The sequence below is a fragment of the Esox lucius genome, chromosome 2, assembly GCF_011004845.1.
Source record: "Esox lucius isolate fEsoLuc1 chromosome 2, fEsoLuc1.pri, whole genome shotgun sequence".
Taxonomy (NCBI): domain Eukaryota; kingdom Metazoa; phylum Chordata; class Actinopteri; order Esociformes; family Esocidae; genus Esox; species Esox lucius.
Window position 1 is genome coordinate 16,434,970 of NC_047570.1, and position 24,709 is coordinate 16,459,678.

At 50.4% G+C, this 24,709-nt stretch overlaps 1 protein-coding gene across 5 annotated transcripts in view; it reads right to left on the reverse strand.

Annotated features, from left to right (window-relative positions):
* The window catches only part of zfhx3 (zinc finger homeobox 3), a 351,767-nt gene that overhangs the window by 90,697 nt on the left and 236,361 nt on the right, over positions 1–24,709 (reverse strand). For 3 of the 5 annotated variants that reach the window (XM_020053680.3, XM_020053671.3, XM_020053682.3), the window contains 4 exons: positions 5,723–8,203; positions 4,878–5,466; positions 4,551–4,577; positions 276–778 (listed from right to left, as the gene is read on the reverse strand). In XM_020053680.3, the coding sequence (XP_019909239.2) occupies positions 276–778; positions 4,551–4,577; positions 4,878–5,466; positions 5,723–8,167 (3,564 nt within the window). In that variant the 5' untranslated portion in view covers positions 8,168–8,203. Of the gene's footprint in view, positions 1–275; positions 779–4,550; positions 4,578–4,877; positions 5,467–5,722; positions 8,204–23,004; positions 23,063–24,709 lie in introns of those variants that run through there. The other 2 variants (XM_013138063.4, XM_034287022.1) reach the window with 2 other exon arrangements.

Here is a 24,709-nt window from a genome sequence, read left to right on the forward strand (position 1 = left end):
TGTGAGAGGGATGAAGGCAGAGTTAACAGGCTGAGAGGGATGAAGGCAGAGTTAACGGGTGAAAGGGATGAAGGTAGAGTTCATGGGTGAAATGTGAGAGGGATGAAGACAGAGTTAATGGCTGAAAGGGATGAAGGCAGAGTTAACGGGCTGAGAGGTATGAAGGCAGAGTTAACGGGGGAGAGGGCTGAAGGCAGAGATAACGGGCTGAGACGGATCAGGGCAGAGTTAACAGGGGAGACGGATGAGGGCAGAGTTAACGGGCAGCCACGCACCTTATACAGCTTGAGGCTGGCTTCGTGACGGGAGTTGACCGTGTGCAGGCGCAGCTTCTCCAGGCTGTTGGTGTAGTAGTCGCAGGCGTTGCACTTCAGGTGCACGGGGTTGCCGATGGCCACACACTTCAGACGCCACTCGTTGCCCTTGCCTCCCTCCTTGATGTGGGCCACCAGCTGGTACTTCTGCACGTGCTTGTCGGTCTTGCAGTGCAGCTGGAAGTTGGCCTTGAGCTGGGTTGTGTAGCGGCACAGCTTGCACTGGTGCGAGTCCCCCACTACGGCACGCCACTCCTCCTCGGGCAGGCTGCGCTCAGCGCCCATGTGCATGCCCAGGACGTCCAGGTTGTCCGTGGTGAAACGGTTGCACACGGCGCACTGGAACAGCTTGAGGGAGGGGTCACTGGTCTGAGACAGGCTCTCCCCCAGGGTCATCAGCTCCTCTGACACTAACTGACCACCAACACCGCCAAGCCGCACGTCCATGGGGATCTCCCCACCTACTGAACATCAGGCAGGAGAGAGACAGACGGAGATCGAGAGAAAGACAGAAAGAGACAGAAGGAAAGACAGACAGACAGACAGACAGAAAGAGACAGAAGGAAAGACAGAAAAACAGACAGAAAGAGACAGAAGGAAAGACAGAAAAACAGACAGACAAACAGAGACCGTTCTTAGTTGGTTACATGGTCAGTTTGTTATTTAAAAAAATTCACAAGCTTCGAATTCTAAATACAGCTTTGAGGGATTATTGCTATCTAGCCATCAATCTCTTTCACTTTGTGTTACATGTACTTTTCTGGACATAAGGAGTTATTTAGAGTTTGTTAGAGGGGGTGGAGGCCTGGGGTTTTCCAAAGGGGCTCTCAGTTTAAGCCGCCCTCAGCATGAAAACGTCCTGGGGAAAGTGAAAGGTGTACGGTTCAACTTTCAACAAAGAGCCATGTTTGTCTCTGCAGTCAAAGTGGATTTGCTCTCCAGTTCCAATACCCCTCAGAGGATAATGTGCATGTGTGTATTTATGTACCTAATTTTATTGAATCAAGATTATCCTTCCTTTGAGCTGAGAAAAAGAAAACCTGCACTTTTTTCGCAGGGAGCAGAAATGTTGCACCGCCAGAGTATGGATTTACACGTACCCCTGTTTGGACTGGTGCACTTTCACGGCCCGGCACTAAATCAACTCCAGAGGCCGTGAGCTCCGCAGAAAAAGAAAGTTATTCTATCATTACAAGAGGACTAAAGAGTTCCCAAGCACATATTACTGTAAATCAAATCCAGTGCCCTTGTTCACGGAATAATAATAAAAGAGTCCACTTCTCCGTCTGAATTCTCCTACCTCTTTCGAATGTGTATCACTGCTAAATCGATATAGACACCTACCATATTAATCCTGCTGGGTAGAGAGCAAGACTTTCGGAGCGACGTTGGGCGGGGGGAGCGGGGGGCAGCAGGGTTGGTTGGAGGGGTGGGGGGGGGGGGGCGTAGTAAAACAACACCTGCATCCAGACCCGACAACAAAAGGGACTACGTCCATACAGTCGGGGGAAAACGGGGAAAACAAAAGGCGGTAAAAGTGAGGTAAGAGTGGCTGGGGAGTTTTTGCCTTTGCTCACTGATCTTTAATCTATCACTGCCCAGACTGAGCGCACCGGCTGACCCTGCCTGGCTCTACACTAAATTAATTCCAGCAGCCCCTTTTTATTTATTGCTGCAGTATGCAGCCTGCTCTTGGACTTTTCTCCATTACCTGAGATTTTATAGCAGGGAGAGGGAGACCTCTGTGAAGCCCTCTGAAATCACTCACGGAGCCCCCACTCCAACCAAGCCCCACCTCTCCAGCCTTTCCCAGGCCCCTACTCTCACGACTCCCAATCTATGGCTCTTCCTCTCTTTCCCCCCCATCTCAGTTCCCTCGTTGTCCCTGGAGAAGACGCGGGGCCTGTGGAACGTTCTCCGTACGCATGCCACCACTTGTGGTATCACAGATGCCACTGACATGACTGTGAAGAGAAGCGGGCGACCGGCGGGTTTCACCACAGGAAGTCTGCGTTTAATTCACCCTGGCATCCGAGGAGGAGGACAACGCGTTTACTGTCGCTCTGTTCCTACGTGGCTCCGACGCACTTTTCCAGTGTGTACGCTAACAGACACACACAGGGATTAGCCCTACCTTCATGACTGGCTTAGTCTGTGGTCTGTACATGTGTTTCAGATGTAAGCAGGTCCCTTAAACACTGTATAACCTATAATATTTTGACTGAAACGTTGTCAGTCCGTATCAATGTTTAGGGAATGAGAGGCAACACGCTGTGGAAATATTTTGACTTTCAAATAACATTAAAAGGATAAACAGACATCACTGGGACGTCTGGGAAACTCTACTCGTTGAAACAGACAGAGTCCGAGTCACAGTATGACTATGCTACCCTGTGTCTCCAGGGTTTGCTGGAACTTCCAAAAGATTAGCGGTGCCCTGGCTCGGTTGGATTTTTTTTTTAAAGAGAGCTTTACCTAGCTGCTGCAGCATTCAGGCAGTGTATCGAACAAAGTGGAGCACACAATAGCTGAGGCCCAAAGTCACTCCCCTCTTCTCTCTCTCTCTCTCTCTCTCTCTCTCTCTCTTCGCTTCCTGTATCTACTGCAGCTCAATACTGGGGATAAGGATTACTAAGGGGGAGAGATCATGCGGGGTCAGGATATGTCACCTCCATAACTCCCTGACTATGTCCTCAAATGTAACAAATACACAGTAGAAGAGGGACAAGGGACCGGGTCTATACAGATACATCAAGAGCCAATTTCTGTCCCTGAGCTGCTCAGACAGACTGGTGATGTCAGAGATGTGTGTGTGTGTTATGCTGCGTATCTGTGTGTTTAGTCAATCAGAGGGAGTGTGTGTGTGTGTGTGTGTGTGCGTGCGTGTGTGGGGATGACATTGATGACACTGCGTTAGTTTTGCGGCTGAGAGTGATGCCTCGTCATTCCCTGTAACATGCTTATTAAACGTTCCCTCGCAAGAAAATGAACCAGATGGCAGGAGATAAAAAATAAAAAATAAAATAGTCACAGCAATCAATTCTTGTTCGTGTCTTTGAACCGGCGACAGTTGGAGACAAGTCTGTACAACTGCGGGGTTGTAACTGGCACACCAAACACTCAGCTATGCTGCTGAATTACCCATATAGGGCCCTCCGCTCCTCCCTTCTTTGACCAAGATAAAATTTATAGCTGCAATTACAACGTTAGGGGAAAAAAAAGGAGAGATCCAGTGGCGGAGTTCAGTGGCAGTTTGGGAATAATGACATGAAAACACTGACTCTGCTCAGAGGAGAGAAGGTCTGGAGGACATGGGCGAAACAAGAGGAACCCTCACTCAGCCCTCTCTCTCTCTCTCTCTCGTTCTCTCTCTTTCTCTCCCTCACCGTCTATTGTGAGCACAACAACGTTTCACAGGGGGGACTTTCCCAGCCAGTCTGACCCAGATAGAGTGACACAGACTGGCAGTGTAAACTAAACCCCTGCGAGTGCTAGGAACACAAGTGTGCAAATGTGGGTATGATGATTAAGATTTTAGGCTACAGGACATTTAACAGTAGAGTCCATTTTAATTACAATTACCCCGGTAATGGCTCAGCTCATCTTAAGTCAACAGGAAAAGTCCCTAACTGAAGCAGTTGTACTAGCGCCACGATGGTCGAGTCTAAAGGTCCACTCTTCATAGCTGACCTGGAGTGAAACACTGTCCTCATATGAATCCCATAGTCTGGAGGGCCAATATATCGATTCAGCTCCACTATACAATGACACGGCAGTGGACAGGGGTCCAGGTGTAGTGCTGGGAGACCGTCACATGGTAGCAACTAACGAGTAGTCGTATACACAATGGCAGAAAAAGAGGGGTTGTTGTGGGTTAAGTGCACCCTCTAAGAAACTCTCGTTTTATACACTGCCGTTCCATGACCTTCCCCCTTTAATCTCTGTGTTGCTCTTTGCTTAGAAGAAGAGCGAATGATGTTAAGATCGGTAGGGCAGCTGTACCTCAGGGCAGAAGGAAAGAGAGACCCGCCAAAATGAGAGATAGGATTGTGTGTAAACAGTTTGGAGGGTGAGGGGGGTGTGTGTGTGTGTGTGTGTGTGTGTGCACGCGCGTGTGTCTGTGTTGTCTGGTTAACCCCTTGTGTGCAGAGTTCAGAAAAAAGGCTGATGTCTGTTTTTTCTCATGGGACATTTTCATATTCAGTATTCATTAAATGTAGATTTAAAATTACTTACCATTCCTGCATTCATTTACTGGCCACGCTACACACATTCAGTAAATAAATGAAGACAATTAGCCTATGTCTAAATGGGTTAAAACGTGTAGCATTTCATTTAAAAAGATTTTTGTATATTCTTCATTCAGTCACATAATGTACTGTACATAACAGCGAGTTTAATGTTAAAAATAACCAGCTGGCAGCAGTGAGAGCGATCCCACCCTTGTGAACTCACACTGAACTACAGTCTACAATTTCTGTGGTGACCTGAGGCAGTTCTGAAGGAAGCGCCAGAATGGCTCCCACTGCTCCACTGTTGCAGAGGCGAACTGAGAAAGCTCACCTAGTTGGGGGGCCAGGGCGGCCATGTTGGGGTCCAGGTGAAAGCCTCCCAGCAGGAACTGGGCCTCGGCTCCGGCCGGGTCCATCTTGAGGCCCGGGGGCAGGCTCATGTTCTGGGTCAGGTAGTATTGGTAGAGCTCGGCCTCGGACGGAGAGGGCATGGCCCCCAGGCCCAGCCGGCCGTGCTGCATCTGGGTCACGTTCTGCTGCAGCAGCATCATGTTGTGCATGTGCTTCTCACTGGTCATGTGAATGCGCAGGTTCCTCGCCACGTTGGTCTCGTAGTCGCACACCTCGCAGCGCCACGTGGGCTTGCTTTTTGGCTTGGTGGGTGAGGGGGCGCCACACGGCACCGCCATGTGGGCGGAGGACTGGGTGGGGTGGTGGTGGTGCGGCGGGTGGTGGGCGCTGGCCTGGGTCACCGAGGGCACGGACACCACGCCCACCCCACCGGGGTGCTGGCCGAACACCTGCTGCTCGGCCGAGTTGATGGAGCCGCCGTTCTGCAGCGTCTGCATGTTGTTCAGGTGCTTGTCCGACTGCATGTGGATGCTCAGGTTGCCCTTGGTGGTGGTGGAGTAGTTGCACACCTAGAGACAGAGAGAGATCGTTAGCTGGACACCTCGACACGCCTAGCGGGAATGCGCGCGGCCTTCAAGACTCACGCTCCAAGAAGCCTAAACAACGCATCGTGACACGTCGGCCGACAGTCCGGTCAGACGACACCTCGGCACATCTCACACTGCGCTAAAGTCCTACCACCTCACAGTATACTAGTCATTAGGCTGAGGTCAGTACTTCAACTGACTAGGTTGGATCTTCAACTGGCTAGGTTGAAGTACTGACCTCGCAGCGGAAGGGCTTGTATCCGCAGGTGTAGCTCTCTCCCCTGGCCAGGCGCGGGTGGCTCTGACCACTGCTGCAGTACACGCAGGAGCCACCGGAGTCCGGGTGCTTCTCCTTCATGTGGGCCTCCAGGGTCTGCTGGTACTTGTAATGCCAGTTGCACTTGGGACACTTGAGTGTCTTGCACGAGTTGCGCGAGTGCATCATGGTCATGTGGCCGCCCAGGGACCGCGACGAGCCCAGGACCGTGTCGCACTTGGGGCACTCCACGCCGCTCCCGCCGCTGCCTCCGGGCCCGTGGTTCTGAGGGCACTCCCCGACGCCGCCCATGTCGCAGGGCCCCCCCGGGTGGGGGTGGGGGTGAGCGGAGGGGTGCAGGTGGTGGTGGTGGTGGTGGTGAAGGTGGTGGTGGTGCAGCAGGGCCCCGCTGTCATCCTCGCCCTCCGCCGGGCAGTCATTTGGTTCAGGAGCTGTGGCACTATCTCGATTGGCACTTTCGTCAGCGGCATCGCTGGGGGCCAGAGGCGAGGAGGTGCCCGCGGCGTCCTCCTCGCCCCCACTGTCGGCGGCAGCCATTGCCATGGGGACAATGGAGCCCTGGCAGTTAAAGCTCAGAGGGAGCTCGGAGTTCCTTCCCCCGCCGTCTGCGGCCGCGCACTCTTCCCTGACGGAGAAAGAGGAGCTGGAAGCCGGGACTTTGCTGTTGAGCATGGGGCTGGCTGCAGAGGGACAGGCAGAAGGCTGGAGAGTGCTACTAGGCATTAATAAAGGAGATTTGGAAATGCTTTGGTTTGAGACAGCCGGTTCCCCCACTTCTTCGCCGACGCAGCTACTGTTACCACCACAGGCCAGCGCAGTGCCTTCCTCCTCCATCTCGTCTTCTTCGTCCTCTAAGATCGGTTCCTCCTCTTCCTCGGAGGCCCGATCCTGGCTCGCCAGGTGTACCTTGCCTTCTCGCCGCTCCGCATGCCCATCCTCCCCCCTGCGGATCCCCTCTTTCCCATTAGGCCCCTCTGTTCTCCCTCCCTGCTTCGGCAGGGTACTGGAGTCTTTGGCAGGGCCTGAGGTAAGAGCGGGTGCTTTGGAGGTGCCCAGCCCCCCTAGAGACAGTAGTGAGCCTTGCTGCTGCTGGAAACTAGAGGAGTCTGAGTCTTTGTTCAGGAGGGCCTCGCTACCCCCGCTGCTGCTCCCCGCTTCCAGGTGGACCCCGCTGAATGTGCCGTAGAAGCTCTGGCCAGAGTTCATTGGGACCAGGGTGGGGGGCGCTGGTGTAGGAGAGCTCCTGTTTTTTGGTTCCAGAAAGCTGATGAGGGGCTCCTTGTCCTTCCCGATGCCCTGGATAATGGCAGACGCCTTGTTGTCCCCCAGCAGCCGCCTCTCGTCCTCACACAGGGTCATGCGGTGGTCGTGGACGGCGTGAGTGGCGAAGGAGCGCGCGTAGCCGAAGGACAGCTTGCACAGAAAACACATGAGGATGGGCTTCCCCTTGCCATACAGGGCCAGCCCATCAAACTTGGAGAAATCCACGTTGTTGGGAACATCTTTGGATACGCAGGACTTCTTGGCAGACCCATCGCTGTTCAGGTAATCCTTGTTGCTTTTGTGCCGCACATCGAAGACGCGGAAACTGTGCAGGACAGGACTGAGGCCTGCCAGGGTTGAGGTATTGGGGAATCCTTGGTCTGAGGAGCCAAACCACTTCCCAAACGACGAAGCTATGTGGAACGTGTTGATGATCTGAGGGTATACAGAGGGTGAGGTCCCGGCTGGTTCCCCCGGTTTCCCCGCCGCGGGCAGAGTGTTGGCGGGGAGAAGGCCGGTTGCCCCGCCCCCTCCACTTTGGATCAGCTGACTGAGGCTCTCCACGATGTAGGCGGAGCCATCTGGCTGGTAGACTATCTCCCCAGCCAGGTTCTCCACATCACTGCTCTCCTCTTCCTCCTCCTCCTCTCCTTCCTCACTCCCACTTTCTGCCACACCCCTCTGACGGTTGGGCTGCTGGCGTAGGAGTGTGGGCATGCCCCCTCCTCCGGGAGCTATGGGCACACCGGGGAAGGGCTGCAGACTTGGGAAACAGTTGTCGATCTCCATGTCATCCAAGTCCTCCAATTCGTCGTCGTCTTCTTCTTCTTCTCCGTAGCTCACTCCCTCCTGCTCCTCGTCGAAACCCTCTCTTCTGGGGTGCAGCTGGCCTGAGGCGGAGCTCTCGCTGCGGGCCAGGGGTGGGGTCCGGTTGGTCTGTTGATGCTGGGGCTCTCTCACAGAGGGGTAGGGTGCAGAGAGAGACAGTGGCTCCAGGGACGGGGGCTGGCTGCTGGCAGGGACCTGTGAGTTAGAGTGATCGTTCCAGGGCCGCGGGGGGTGCTGCTGCTGTTGCTGGGTGGTAGCGGAAGAGCCGAGGCCATCGTCTGTCCCAGAAACCACGGGAGACTCACAGCTGTCCATGCTGATGCCTACATGAGGCGTTCATCGCATCCAGGCCTGAGAGGGACAGGGAGAGAAGAGGGAGTTGGGTTAGCAACATCACGGCACATCACGTACAGTACATGAAAGGACCGTGGATATCAACAAGGACACAATGGAGGCATACATTCCCTCTTTCATGGATATATCCCAACGCATCGGTCTAAGTGCTTCCAGAAACGCTCCTAAAGACGAGATTGGAAGCACCTTGATGAAAGGAACATCTATCTATAGAATGCTGAGAGGAACACATTTAATGTATAGTGCATGGGTGAGAGAGGAAAGTGTGAGGTCTAATTGGGAAAATGACAGAGTGCTCATTATGCTAGATTAGGTACTTAAACACAATACCTGAGACAAGCACTAATAAGCCATCCCACGATTCATCTTCCTGCCATATCAGGAAGTTACCATCTTTTATCTTCACCTTCCAAACAACACCCCTAATCTTACATTCTCCAAATCCTACATCCGTTTTTAATTAACTTCCAGTCAGAAAGAGGGAGAAACAGGCCCAACTTAATGGATAAAATAGATTCATTGTGAGATAATTAGACCCAGACACAGAGAAGCCACCCATCAGCACATGATACATTTACATAACTAGAGAAGAAGTGAAGGGTACTGCTGATAACTGCACAGCCATTTTAGAGTCCTCTCCCTTTCTGCTGAAATAAGAGAAATCATGCATGGAAAAACACCCAGCTAGACATCATCCACTCCTGTCCTGTTGAGTGCACACAATGCAGTATGCAACGCAGGTAATTAATTGTAAGCTCACACACACACACACACACACATACACACACACTCAAAGAGGACGAGAGGAAAAAGACATATTTTCAGTAAAGCCCAAAATACAGCTGGGTTGGAAGTGAAATGCAGCTGTGTTTAGCTCCGGCAACCAGGAACCACCCTGGTCAGCCTGGTTTCAAACACTCCAGCCACCCGCCTCCGACGTAATAAATGGGAGCTGTGCCTTCGGGAGCCGGCTATGCCCCGAGCACCGCAATTTAGAGTGCCGTGGAGATAGAATGATAGCGCCAGATACTGCTGAGCTAATAATTTTATTAAAGAGATGCAGGCAGCATTGATTAAAGGGGGTGACTGGGCTGAAACCAATAACTCTGGCCTGCCCTTTCACCCAGCCGGTGCTGAATATTACATGAGCAAAGTTTCCGGGCACCCTGCTCCGGCTTGCCGCCATGTCCTGGCTGATTAGCACATTCACCGCCGCCACTTGATTTATTTACTTATTTACTTAGGGATGCAAATTCTATCCGTGATCAGACAGTGCTGTGTCGCCCCCCCCCCAGAGCCCCTACCATATTAACTAGAGAGGGCTGGCCCACAGTGGAGAGATTGATAACGTCTGCCCTGCTCTTCATGAATGTCTGATGGAAAACACCCCCCACACTGCTCTACTCCACCCTGAACGCACTTATGCGACTGAAACAATGGGCTGACTCTTTCAGCGTGTACCTCTGCATTTCGTCATTATGACGGTGTCCTACCTGGAACAGGGAATTCTAATCTAAAGGTTGTAATTAATGCGCCAAATTGGTTTGATAAGAAACCAAATATAATATCTGGAGCTGCGTTATCTGATGGTCTGGCGGTGCATAATGAACGCAAAGCGGGGGAATGTCAGTCGCACAACCTTCCACCGTAAACAGTAATGGCAACCATTTTGTCTCGGCCCAGGTACCCCTACTTGTTATTGTTTGCAGTCCACACAGACAGAGCCCCCTGGACGACCGCTCTGCTTTGCATACAGAGTGAATGACATTAGCTCAGTTGTTTTATTAACAGGATTACTTGATCCAGACAGGCATGATTTGTAGCTGGCTGCCATTCTGAGTGAGGTGATAGTAACCAGACCGGTCACTATATATTACCTGCTCCATTAACAACAGGAATGCTAGGCACAAGACATTGCACCCAGACGGATGGAGGCAGACGAAAGGGCAGCCAATGAAAAACAACCAAGTAAGTGCCTAACGGATTCGTTAAACACATTACACCAGGGCACATTTATTTGGAGCTTTAACTATACATATAACATTTTTGGTGGGGGATGTAACATTTTTGGTGGGGGAAGTAAAGAGCACTGGCAGTGACAGATGGACAGCCCCGTCTGAACATGGAACTCCTGAACACCGTGCGCCAAACCCTGTCGTTCCATCTCTCCCCACTCCCATGTCCCAGGGGCTGTCCTGCCCGTGGCCTGAAGTGAACATACTGCCCACATCGTGTCATGCTCCACGGGGAGACGAGCTGCCCTGCAGGCAGATGGGTGTGCTTGATAACACACCAACCCAGACCACTACTTCGCATCCCTGACTCCCTCACTAGATGTCCAGTGGCCCAACAGATGCTCTAGCATGGACCTACTGTTCATGTTTGTGTGCCTCTCCGCGCACCAGTGCCCTTTGACATGCCTACAACCCATCGGCTGGAAGAGCAGCGGGACGACCCCTGACCAGAGACGGAGGTGGAGTTTAGTCCCAACCAGCTCGGCGTGTCCACTGCTTACAGAAAACAGGATTGCTCTTTAAAATCAAGATGGTCTAATTCAATAACCTGTGGTGGTTACTGATATGAAATGGGATTGCCTGGAGTCGGAGAGTCTCAGATGGGCAGGCCGATATCGCACTAGCTCCCTGTTTGTCTCCAGGTCTGCACGCTAAGCGACACCTGTTTAGAGCAGGAAAAGCTTTAATCTTACAGACGTACCAAATGAGGGAGGGAGACAGACGGGGAGACGCGCTGGAAGGGCAAGGAGGGGAGGTGTGGGGCAGAGTGGCTCTGTGTCTGCTGACGGTGTTAATAGCCACAATCAGCATGAACCTTGCCAGTAAAGGTAGAGTGCCTGCAGTAAGCTAACATTATCGGCAATGGTACTACGCAAATGATTTCAATTTTCCTTTGCATACTGACATTGAAGCTGCTGCTAAAGGAAGCAACAGGATTCCTGCCACAGCCTGTGCTTTCAACCGCTGGCCTTGTGTTCTACTCTCTTCACGGACCCACAGACAAACAATGAGACAGTCTGCATGCAGTTAAAACAAGCCTCAGCTCACAATAAGGAATGATCAGAAGGAATAAAAGCGTGGATTCCTGAGCTATGGGAGGGACAGTGGAGAGGGAGTCTAAAGGAACAGGGCAGGGTCAGGCTATAGGAGGCAGTCCTCCTGCCACAGCTTTCCAGCAGCAGCCCGAACAGGCATTAAATGCCAGACAGTGTCTTTTCTCCCGTCTCTGACATTAGAGACATATAAAGCATGATGCCCTCCTCCCCCACCGTAACAAAGCAGATAAGGTTGAGCCTTTTGAAAGGGGCAGAGGCTTAATGAACGCTGTCAGAGGTGGGTCTGGTTGTCATTTTGCAGGGATGGAAAATGAGATACGTTTTTATTTATGGGCCCTTTCATTAGGTAGGATTTACTGGCCGAGCCATGGAAGAATTAAAGGCTAAGGATCAATCTGATTATAAGCACCCACAATCACCTGCCTGGGGGCCAGCCCTCCAGAGGACCAGGGACAGCAGGGTCTCCTGGGGAATTAACTCTGGCCCAGCCCCAGCTGAGAACACCCCCATCAGACGCGGACCTGACCCCCCATGCTAACCTCTTCATCTACACCTAGACCCCAGCATCGCTAGATGAGGAGGACTCCTTAAACCCACCCCCCAACCCCCAAAAACACAAGTGCACCCCTACACCCCCCCCCCGCCGCCTCGTTTCCCATTGTCCTTCAGGAGGGCTGTCTGAGCCATCACAGAGCTCGGGCCTGGCTGGCCACCGCAGGGTAAGGCCGCTTATTGGAAAATCAATGGTGTAAATGCTAAGCAAGTTACAGGAAGATGTGGGAAGGAAGGCTTCTTATTGATAAAGCAGGCAGGGCTGTTGATGCTGCACAGGGGACTAGCTCATTGATGGGGGAACCAATGTAGTCCTCAGGCTAAATGAACAGAGGCTCATCTCCAAGGCCTGGCCCAATTAATAACCAGTGTATGTATGCATACATCTCAGTCTTTACCCAAAGTCCATGGTAATGCCCCAAACAAGGCCCCTGTGTTGCCCTAATCCCTGAGCCTTTAGATAGCGCTGAGCCTTTAGATAGCGCTGCTGTTCTGTAGATAGCCCTTCACGACCACCCTGGACTTAGATAGGATATTCCTATTCTCCCCTAGCCCAATTAACTCCGCTAAACTAACATCTATGCCAATTAACTCAACTATAATAACATCTAGCCCAATTGACTCAACTATAATAACATCTAGCCCAATTAACTCAGCTATACTAACATCTTTGCCAATTAATTTAACTATAATAACATCTAGCCCAATGGACTCAACTATAATAACATCTAGCCCAATTAACTCAGCTATACTAACATCTTTGCCAATTAATTTAACTATAATAACATCTAGCCCAATGGACTCAACTATAATAACATCTAGCCCAATTAACTCAGCTATACTAACATCTATGCCAATTAATATAACTATAATAACATCTAGCCCAATTAACTAAACTAGACTAACATCTAGGCCAATTAACTCTTGTATAGTAACATCTAGCCCACTTAACTCTACTATACTAACACCTTGACCAATTAACTATACTATATTGACATACATGCCAATTAACTCCACTATTCTAACATTTAGACCAATATAAATTCTACTTTACTAATATCTAGGCCAATCAAGTCTACTATACTAAAAACTAGACCGATTACTTCACTCAATAACAACTAAATGGGTTACAGTGCTAATTTAAGTATGATTCTCTAACACTGTACCTCAAACTTCACTCCTCTCTGTAATGTAGATTTCCCCCAACTCTTATTCTCCTCCTGCTTCTTGTGACTGACTGTATAATGTAGACACAAGGATGCTCCAGTGCTGCTCTTACTTCAGGAGGTAAAAAGTCACCTCAGGTCGATGGCACTCAGGCTGTAAACAGGGCTTCCCGTAAAATCAATGATCTTCAGTTGGAGCTATCAGTCTGTGGAACAGAAATAGCCGTGGCTGTGCCGAGACCGAGACTAGGAAAAGAGGGGAGTATAGTGGTGAGTGTGCGTGTGTGGGGGGGGGGGGGGCTTGGATTGGGGGCTCTGGGGCTGGGAGCACATCAAGGAGCAGACAGAGCTAAGGTAGGCTGCCTTTATCACGTCACGACCACTATACATACAGGTCTCAGGCTCTGACGGGGATGGGGAACAAACTACAACTCCCAGGATGCCAGACAGCAGCTGCAAAATGCTTTTTGCCTCAAATCTAGAATAGGATTAAGACGGAGCTATAAAAGGTCCCTGCTGGCTGCTCTATTGCATGGTAAAGCCGCTTCTGGATCACTAATGTCTGTGACCACTCAACTCAAACACTGGGTCTCAGTCCAGGGCAAGCATGCGCAAATTGATTTTGTAGTATCAATTGCCTCCTTTGTACATGGACTTGAAATAGAACCTTGAAAGTGATTTCATTGTTTACGCAACATCATCAGATTCTCTTAATCCACGCTGTCTAGCACAACAGAGGCATCCTGGGATATAGCTCCTGACAGTCTTTAGCAGCCAGCCAATCAGACAGCAGGTCGATTCAAAGCCTTCCAGAAGGGACTGGCACGTGGCGGCCAAGTGTCTCCTCACTTTGGAGGGTGCAATGGAAACAGTGCTGTGTAATTAGAAGTAGTTAATTAGCAGTGGGTTAATTACTCAGTTGCGGGGAGCACTGGTGAAAGAGCTGGTGGGGTGGCAAAGCAAGGGGAAGCAGCGAACACACAGCAGGAAGCTCCCAGACTCCCACCAATTAGCAGGAAGCGTGGGGGGGCTGTGGAGCTATGGCAGACTGGGAGTACAAATGAGAACTCTCACATCACAGAGAGGAAGAGAGGAAGCGGACTGAATACATTCAGATTAAAAATGCACACTGGTAGACATTGGTTTTCCTTGCTGTGTTGGTTTTGTTAAGCGATCCGTTTGCCCAAAAGCCACTCTTCTGTTTTAACATTATATGCAGAATCACAGTCATTATTTCACTGATCTGTGAACTTCGTCTCCAGATTCCAGAGGAGCATGCAAGTTTCAGCAAAGTGTCAGGTTAAAAATGAAACAGAGAAGAACCTGTTTTAATAACTACAAAAATAACCTATTCTTACTGCAGCCGCAAGCTATCTTCCTTTTTTGGGGGTTTATTTCCCTGCGCTGTCCCCAGTGGTTAGCTCAGATAAAGCTTTGTGCTTGGGAAATGCATAAATTATCCCTGGGATGAAGGTATTGATGTATAATCAGAAATAGACAATCTCGCTCCAACCACAAAAACCTACGTTTGCCTGCAGGCAACCTGCAGCACAGAGCACACGGCATGGAGAGAACATGTGCCACAGCGCAGCACGAGGGCCATGAGTTAGCAAAGGTGTGTGGATGTGTGTGTGTGTGTTTGCGTGGTGTTTACTACCTGCTAGCTGAAGCTCACAAACACCAGGCCAGACATTCCTAGCCTGCCAGATTCAGTGCAGACGGACAAGTGGGCTACATTGACCTGATTAGTGATGGTCTGGTATAAAAAGCACTCCTGTTCCACAGCAGGCTGGAAACGTGTTCTCACGGGGACAGTGTGGCATTCCGGAGCCCAGTGGAAGAGTTAGCAGACAACGTCATGATCATCCATTGTGGAGGGAGATCACTTTAATAGACACTCCCAGAAAGAGAGGGGGGGGGGGAGCAGGAAGAAACCTCCCTTGTCTAGTGGTTGCCAATCCTTTCTGGTTACTGTACCACCAAGTGCATCCCGTTGTAACACTGAATTCCCTCCACATGTGCATGTTATCAGTAAGCTGTACTAGTACCCCTGGTTGGGAACATGTTATCAGTAAGCTGCACTAGTACCCCTGGCTGGGAACATGTTATCAGTAAGCTGCACTAGTACCCCTGCTTGGGAACATGTTATCAGTAAGTTGCACTAGTACCCCTGGCTGGGAACATGTTATCAGTAAGTTGCACTAGTACCCCTGCTTGGGAACATGTTATCAGTAAGCTGCACTAGTACCCCTGCTTGGGAACATGTTATCAGTAAGTTGCACTAGTACCCCTGGCTGGGAACATGTTATCAGTAAGTTGCACTAGTACCCCTGGTTGGGAACATGTTATCAGTAAGCTGCACTAGTACCCCTGCTTGGGAACATGTTATCAGTAAGTTGCACTAGTACCCCTGGCTGGGAACATGTTATCAGTAAGTTGCACTAGTACCCCTGGTTGGGAACATGTTATCAGTAAGCTGCACTAGTACCCCTGCTTGGGAACATGTTATCAGTAAGTTGCACTAGTACCCCTGGTTGGGAACATGTTATCAGTAAGCTGCACTAGTACCCCTGGCTGGGAACATGTTATCAGTAAGTTGCACTAGTACCCCTGGTTGGGAACATGTTATCAGTAAGCTGCACTAGTACCCCTGCTTGGGAACATGTTATCAGTAAGCTGCACTAGTATTAGTTGGGAACCACTGCCCATGTCCAGCTCCCTCCACTCCACACTCACAGACCCACTTAGGTTTTGCAGGAAAGGGGTGAGATGTTGCCGATCAAAGACGGCCAGGCCCAAGGCCTTTCATTCATTTACACTAATTATCAAATCTCCCCCTATTGATATGTGAGGAAGCAGGCCCTCTCTCCAGAGAGAGTGGAAGTGAATGTGCTTACTACAGGGCTTTTGGAGCCTTCAGCTTATCTGTTTTCACTCAGTCCATTTAATTTTCTCCACAGCAACAGGATGAGGGTGGAAGAGGGGGAAAGAGGACTGACCGCAAGAAGCATAGTATTGTTTTAAATGTTATGGCCGCTTAGGTGCTAGTAAACAGTAAGCAGCCACATATAGGGCAGGGCTGAATAGAATAGGAGATAGAGGTTAGCCTCTCACAAACTGGGTCTATGGCACAGAAAACTGGTAAGAGGGTGTCTTTACATGCTAAACAGTCATAGGAGCAATTGCAGTAAAACTGGGCAGCGGAAAAAAACTGCTACTCAACTATTGCTGTAGCTACCCCACACACCCTACATGTACACATACAGACACATACATGCAAGATCTACACTAACATCTACACACACATAAGCACTAACATTTTTCCTGCAGGCCTGCAGTTAAAGCAAGCCAACCACAAACACGGTTGTTAAGATGATCAATACCATTGAAATATTAAACCTTAAGAAGCCGCATTATTGATTGGGAGGCCGATGATAAAACTGTTTATTATCATGATTGTGGGTCTCTATGTAAACGTTTCAGAGAGGACTTCAGCTGTCCAGCTACTGGTGACTGGGACTAAACTTGACAACCCCCCAGGCTGCCATCCTCCCAAGTCCCATCCCTGTCCGGTCCATCCTACACCCCAGGGATTGGGAGGATGGGGCGGACACAGAGAAGCCATTACCACACTACTTCAAGTCCCATTAAGGACGGCTGGGTGAAAGTCTGATCAGCGTACCCAGCCCTGTCCCGTCCTCCCCTTCCTCAGCCTCTCGAAGACAGACTCTGGGCCCATCTGGGAGGTTACTCGGGTCTGTGGTGTGACAGGTCACTAACAGCACCACAAGCCAGGTGTAGCCTAGCCTAGCGTAGCCTGGAGAGAGGCTGGGGCAGCGCACAGGCAGCCAAGCTCCACACTGGGGATCAGTGGCTGACAGACAGAGAGGGACAGGGATAACACTCCTCTAATCCTGGGCTGCTCCTGTAATCTGGAAAACAAATACCTCAGTAATGACCCGGGCCTGCACCTGGTAAAACACAAGGCTCGCTGGCACCTGGAATTAGAAAAATACACTGGGAAGAGCATTCTTAAAGGGATACACTCCCTTAGTGGAGGGCCCTGAGGGGGCCGGGAACACACGCCTCCACATAGACACGCCCTAACGCAGGTATGGATTTGGGAGGGGCTGGGCCCAACCGGTGGGCAATGCCTTAAACATTTAGCCTAGTACACAGAAACAATGGGTTAAGCCGGGGCTATTAACCAGCTATCTGAAGGCCAAGGAAGCCATAATCCACCCACAGGCGTTTTTAGGTATGTGAGGGGGACTAAGGTTGCCTGAGGTGCTGAGAGTAACACATGACTAAGATTGGACAGATGGACAGAGGGAGACAAACAGACAGAGGGATGGCGGGCTAGGCACTGTGTTTTGTTAACAGTTTAAATCTGAGGAGGGTGATAAGATACCCCAATGAGGCAAAAATGAGACAGAAACCTAAGTAAAGTGGCTGACAGCTGTCTGGGAGTGAGAGCTGAGATCGGACGCAGGTGTGATGTAATGTGCGGAGAATGATTTGTGAGGAATGGCCAGTTCAGCGACAATCTCTTTCCACACATCAGAATGAAACATGGGCTGAAGCATATGGGCCTACATACATAGACACATAGTCATGCGCTGACACACACGTACACACACATACACACACACACACACACACACACTCCCACGCACACATACAGCAGAGCAGGGATTAGAGGGTGTCCCAGTTAAACCATTCTGTGGAAATTATTTCTTTGCAGAAAAAAGGCATGGAGCCAATGGTGACCAAGCCTCTAATTCTAGAGCGGCATATCCTGGATAAATAATTAGAGGGTTCCTTTGAAGACCCTGCGCAGCCTCTCCATTCACTCTCCACAACACATTTGCTAAAGTCATTAATGACAACGATTTGGAAAGAAAAAGAGAAAATCTTTCTGGTACACAAATACTTCTTTTATGAGGCCTGGTCCGAATTCCTCTCTGCTTAGTAGAAGCCCTTATCCTGGGAAAGAGCTGTGCTCGTTTTAAACAATAAACCTCCAGGGAAAATTTCTTTCAGTTGCCCCCCCCAGAGAATTATGGAGCGTTAATAAAGTTAAAGGAATAATGTGTCCTGTGCTTAAGAGACGGAAGTGAAGGAGGAGTGTTGGGACATTCAACGTCCTGACATTTAGAGAAAACAAAGCCGAGAGAACAGAGGCAGCCAGAATTGTGTAGGCCGCCCCATTCTGAAGGAAGAACTCGGGAGTGGGAGTTGACGGGGACTGCCAGCGAGAATTAAAGGGATTCTCCGGCGATGCCACTGGCGCGTAATGCCTGGCTATTCCTGTACAACACTGGACTACAGTTTCAATTAGGTCCCCGCGCTCACACTTACTGACAGCCTATTTCAACAAGGAGCTCTGCAGCTAGCCAGAATACCTGGACTCATTCTCCCTAGAAACATACCGAGGAAGGGCCAGGCGTCACATCCGGACCCCTTTGATTTTCGGCAGGGACAGTTGGGACCACTAATTTCAGTGTACTTGTCTGGGTCCACGTGAATGATGAAGGTCAGGGGAGGGGCCAGCAGTAGTTATGAGATACAGCACTGGGACTTGGTCTCTGGAGGGAGATTTGTTTCAAGGCAATTCAGTACCGGTCTGCCTACAGATGGAGCATTTCATCGTTAAGAGCGCGCCGGTTTATACACACAGCGCTCATAAATAATATCTTGATGTGTTGGAAAGGGTGCAGAGCTGGCCCTGCGGTTTACGAGGACGGACTATAAGGCAAATGTCAGAAGGTGACACTCCTCATTCAGGGCGGCGCTGGGACGTGGAATCATCAACAGAGGAAGAGGAAGAGGAGCATGCAGAGACAACACGAGTTGTTAAGTGTGTAACACGGCAGCCGCGCTGAAAAGAGAAAGAAACCTCCGAGCTCTCCGTTCAGGAGCATTTGAACTTTAAAAGACGTTTCCATCTCTGCGTCAAGTGCTGAGAGAAGAGACCGCAGACCTTAAAGCCACTCACGTTAGTTGAAAAACCGTAGCTATGCGGTGAATGAGAATGAGTAAAGCAGAACCAAACTCATTCACAACCGCTCTTAAATGTCACCAAAGCATGTAGCCGTTTAAGATGGCTCTAGAGCTGACAGACCCAGTAGCCCCGTGTCGGCCAGGCCAGGGCTGAGCCCCAGACTCCCCGAGGGACCGGGCTAGTTCACAGGGAACAACCGACTGCCAACCCAACCAAACAATGGGCCAGTCTTACTAAAGTCCAAACGGCCCGGGATGCCTGTTGTGATCTGGTCCTGGGTTGATATCTATCAGGACTGAGGAGGACAGACCCCAGGGACTACTGGGCCTCGGGGGGAGATGGGGATTGAGACTGGAGGGGCCAGAGTGTCCAGGGTGTGGGGGGAGGACACCACAGGGCTCTGGAAGGCGGTTGGGGATGGGAAGCTGACACCGTCTTGCAAAACATAAGACGATCAAAGTTGCTGGCATGTCAGCTCTCGCGGACAAGCAGGGCATTGTGACGGCGAGCCAGGGCTGAGAAACAGACGCACAGCCCCGCAGCCTCTCCGATTGTGGGGGGGGGGGGGTTAGAGGGAGGGAGAGGGAAACACTGACAAGTGGAAGAAACGTGGCAAGTGTTTGTGAGTCCCCTCTTCCTTCCTTCCTCCATACGCCTCTCCTGGGCAGATGAGGAGCGGGTGGGGGGGGGGGGGGCGACGGGCGGGAGGTCATGCCAGGCGGAGGGCGGTCGGCTGTGGCCCGGTTCTGTCCGTCGTCTCCACACACACTGAAGCCCTTGTTCCTCCACTCTCCTGCCTTAATGAGACGGCCACATGCCGTCCTCTCCTCCCTCGCCCCGCGCTGCCTGTACACTGGAGCACCTGTTAGATATAAATCAGCCCTACTGAGCTGTATTTGGGAAGTGAGGCATTAAGCACGACACGGCCTGTCAAAGTTCAGATCGCACCGACCGCAACATCTAGTTGAACCGCGGCGGCGCAGACCCAGAACCAGAGACCCGGCCAGGGCCCTCTTATCTCCTGCCTTCCAGCGCCACATGACATGTCTGCCACATCTGTCTCCCAGCTGGGCGGCCCGACTGCAGCGCCAACGCTCCACAGAGAACCAGAGCACCAGCCCCAGAACCTGTCTTAGAACAGACACCGGAGCCATTACTACGATCTTTAGCTGCTCCAGGTTTGGGTCTGATCTCGTTGGTGAGGCCTGTGGTTGCAGTGCAGAGTAACCATACTGCTCACAAGTGACTGGCGTCTATTTCAGATGTGTGGGTGTGTGTTTGCTCTCAACAGAGCTGAATAATCTTAGTCACGTGTCGGCCTGGGGTCTAAAGGTCAAAGGCTGCAAAGGAACCCACACATTACACCGCTGTGCTTTTTGTCCAACTATCCTACCCCGCGAACCCTCTACCCCAGGACCTAACTGTTAAATATTAACCAAAGATGTTTTCAGTCTGAACTTCACATGCGGTGCAGGGGGTAAGCAGCTCAGAAGGAGAGGAGAAAGAGAGAAGAGACAAAGGGGGGGGGGGGGGGGGGTAAAGAAAATCTCATCTGCTAGGGATTCAGCCCTCGGTTTCGTTAGAGAGGGCTGCACGTTTAGGTGTGGATTTTTCGGTTTCGCTAGGAGCTGTAGGGCAGGATGGAGGGAGGAAAGGAGGAAATGGAAGAGGGGATGCGAGAGGAGGTCAGAGGAGTGGACAGGAAAGGAGAGGAGCAGGGACAGGTTGATGAGGGGCTCAGCTCAGTTATTCTTCCTCCGCTTCTCTGTTTGGCTCTCTCTGTAACACACACACACACTAACATCAACCCAGATCTCCCAGGGTGTTGCTGACAGGTCACTGAGGGAATGGAGTAGCACTAACATACCTACATTACAGAACACATGCCAACAGCTGCATGTATAGAGCAAAGAGACCAATCAGATCACGCCCACATAGTTATCTTTGGCAGACAGAAAGAGAGAGAGAAGTGGGGCAAGAAAGTAAGTGTAAAAGACAGAGAAAAAAAAGAGAGAGAGGGGAGAGATATACTGGGCCCATTCAGCAGGCTCAGCTAAACAGTTGTCCATCAACCAGAATCCAGCTAAAGGAAGAGCTTCCAGGGTAACCAGCTCAGGACTGAGTAAGCCTGAACACCGCGCTAGGCTGTAGCTCTGCTAGCTAGGCTGTTGCTCTGCTAGCTAGGCTGTTTGTAAATGTGGGGGTTGGCGACTGCTGGTCACTGCCAGAAATCCAAGCGAGGGGAGCCGGTCTACGTATTTTCCTGCCAGTTAGTTGGAAAAAGTTCTTCTTTATTGTGGGATCAGAGTGAGCAAACTAAGGTGTCTGCAATGTTGACTTATCTCTTATGTACACATGGGTACTGGTACTCACGCACAGACGTGTATACGCACACACACGCACGCACACGCATGCATGCACGCGCACAAACACACATACTATTACAACAGGGGAAGATAGGCATCAGAGCAGTGGCCATGATGTCAGCAGAAATAAACCGAGCTGATCTGTCACAGAAGAGTGAAACGCACATCACACTGGAACATCACACTAGAACATCACACGAGACGACTTCCTAACCCAGAGATTCTTAAACCCGGCGGAATCAGCACTGCCTAGTGGTCCTGGAAAACAGCCCATTTAATTCCCGTTTAATTAATGATGTCATTGTTTTGACATTGAAAGAGCATGCCAGCGAACAAGATAAACAGGCTGTAGCTCTGGGGAGAGTGCTATCTGAATACTAAAGGAAACACCAGTCTAGGGGATCACAACCAAAGCACTTTGAATCTTAACCCCGGGGCCTTGGACTGCTGTACTCAATCCTCCATACCATGAGAGAATATTACACATGTAGGAGAACACAGCTGCCAGATCTCCACAGTGTGTCTGTACTTCTGTACATAATCACGGTCCCATACTTGTGAGTACCAGAATTCTTTAAATGTTCTTGCAAGAATAGTAAACAAAGACAAATAGTGACAGGTGAGGTCCTAATGCCCAGAAATCACTTTTAGAAAAGGCTATTTCTGGCGTAGGGGTTAGGCTGTAGGTTAGAATTAAACTGAGAGTTGGGGTTAGGTTTAATGGGTAGTACATCTGGGTAGGGTAAGGCTAGTGCATTTTTTACAAGGTTAACGGGCGAGTGATAGGGTCACATTTTAGAAATTTAGCGGATTCTCCTGTACAGAGCGACTTAGAGTTGCACTCATCTTAAGACAGCAGAGTGGAACAAGCACACAACCCAGCAACATTAAGAACTCTTTACTCAATTAAACAGCTATCAGGTTTAAGCAATGTCCCTGCCAGAAGGGGAAATTAAAGTGTAATAGTTCCTAAAAACCAGAGGTGGTAAAGTGAAGTACCCAAGTAAGGATGGGCTTCGAGCCTGAAAGTAGGGTGTGACAGTTCCCCATGCCGCTCTGCAAGTGGGCCCCACGGTCGGGCACTGGATGCTGCTTTACATGGAAGACCATGGAGAGTGTGGAGGAACGTGGACGTACCTGGGAAAGCTACACACCAGACATTGATGTGAGGGTTAGCTTAGCGAAAATACGATTTTCAGTATAAAAGGTCCTCACAAGTATAGCACAACAAGTGTGTGTGTGTGTGTGTGTATGACAGAGGTAAATAGAGAGTTGAAGGGAAGGCAGCCAGATATAGAGCCATATTGTGAATGAAGTCTCACTGAAGCTGTGAGTTTCCACTCAGGCAGGAGTGCCAGTGCACTGGGCATGAACAGGAGACGCTACAGCTGCCAGCAGGGGAATGGGCAAGGGGCCACAAGGCCTGGAGTATGGCATAGTATACAACAACATAACACACACACACACACACACACACACACACATACAAAACAGTGACAAATATACAGACACATGCACAGACACATCGAGGTGAGAAGTACTGCAGGGCCAACTGGCTTGGCCCAAGAAGTTCATGTTGAGTGCCACAACAAATTACAACTTGACAGCTTAAATTACCCAGAGTGCATTTTTTTTCTTACATTATACAGTATGTGCATGTCGGGGTTTGTAGCGGGGACCTGCGGTGTGATTCATTCCTGCTCCAGGTATTTACATCTTCATCATTATCTTTCCAGAATAGACACAGGCACAGAGAGCAGCCTTTCTCCTGACATGCTGTTAAGAATGAGGCCCCTCCCCGCCTCCCTCCACGGTTCTCTAGTAGGTCCTTGAGCTCCATCCGTGACAGATGCCCTAATATTTGAGCTGTTGGGGGGGCAATGTAAGATGAGAGGATGACTAATTGGCCCAGGACCTGTAATTGGGGAGTCCTAATTGGACTGTACTCTGATGCCAGGTGCACCTTTAATGGGGTGGGGTGGCAGTTTGCCCTCTGACTGGCTATAGCGGGTGGGGGTGGAGGGGGCGGGGTCTGCACGTGTATGGACAAAGAGCACTGCCACACTCAAGGCCCAAGCGGAGCAGAGCTAAGGAGTGGCGCGTGCCCCCCAAAACCACATGAAGAGCATCATACTGAACCCTGTCACTACCATACACAAACTTACCAGCTACACACTTGGCAACCGCGTTTACAACCAACCAGCATTACAGGTTACCATGCTACCAGATTTAAAGCCTACCACCTATACAGGTTACCACACTACCAGGTTTACAGGTTACCATGCTACCAGGTTTACAGCCAGCCAGCTATACTGGTTACCACACTACCAGGTTTACAGCCAACCAGCTATACTGATTATCATGATATCAAGTTCACTGCCAACCAGCTATACTGGTTATCATGCTATCAAGTTCACTGCCAACCAGCAATACTGGTTACCACGCTACCAGGTTAACAGCCTACAAGGCTAGCAGCAACCCCCACACTGCTTGCAGTCTCTCAACATGGTACAGATAGAAACATTCCCCATCTCTCATGGTTCACATAGTCGATCAATGTAATCAATCTGTTCACGGCCCACCTATTCAATACAACACCACCCCCAATCAATGGAACGGGGCTAAGTGTTAATTGGGACAGAGGGAGAGGAGGAGGTCAGAGAGAAGCACTTTTTGTAGAGACATCAAAACTGGAGGGCTCTGACAGACAGCAGCATTGTGCCCATTGCATGTTTCGTTGCGATATTACACAAGTGTTGTTTTGTCCTTTGCGGGAGAGGGCCAGTGGGGAGTGGGAGGGCGTACAGTATTTAGACCACAGGAGGAACACCTGTTTGTCCTGCCTCTACCGTGTGATTATTGGTAATTAGCAGACGCTTGAGCTTGCCGTGGCGTTGGGTGGGCGTGTCAGCGGTGCATTCCCCTTTCTGGGCAGGTATGTGGGGAGTGCCCGTAAAAAAAAAATCACCCTTCCCTGTACCTGCCTCTCCCTCCCTCACCAGCATTCACACACCGCCTGGTGACTGGGCCTCCATTGGCCACTTTGATTAAGGGTTTTGTCATCCTACGACATCCACGCTGTCACCTGGAAACGGAGGAAATCAACAGAAGACAACACTGTGCTGATAGACAAGTCTCCTTAATGATCCAAATAGAAAGTATAAAGTACAAGCTCAGTGTGTATGACCTGAAGTGGGATTGAAAATGTAATTTATCATTTCTGTGGGGCCTTTTGAACATTCCCAATGGGAAACGCTGCATGGTTGGATGAACCTCATCAACAAACAGCATGACCAGAGACCCGGGTCCAGCTATAAGGAGACCCCCCCTCCCCACAGACACATG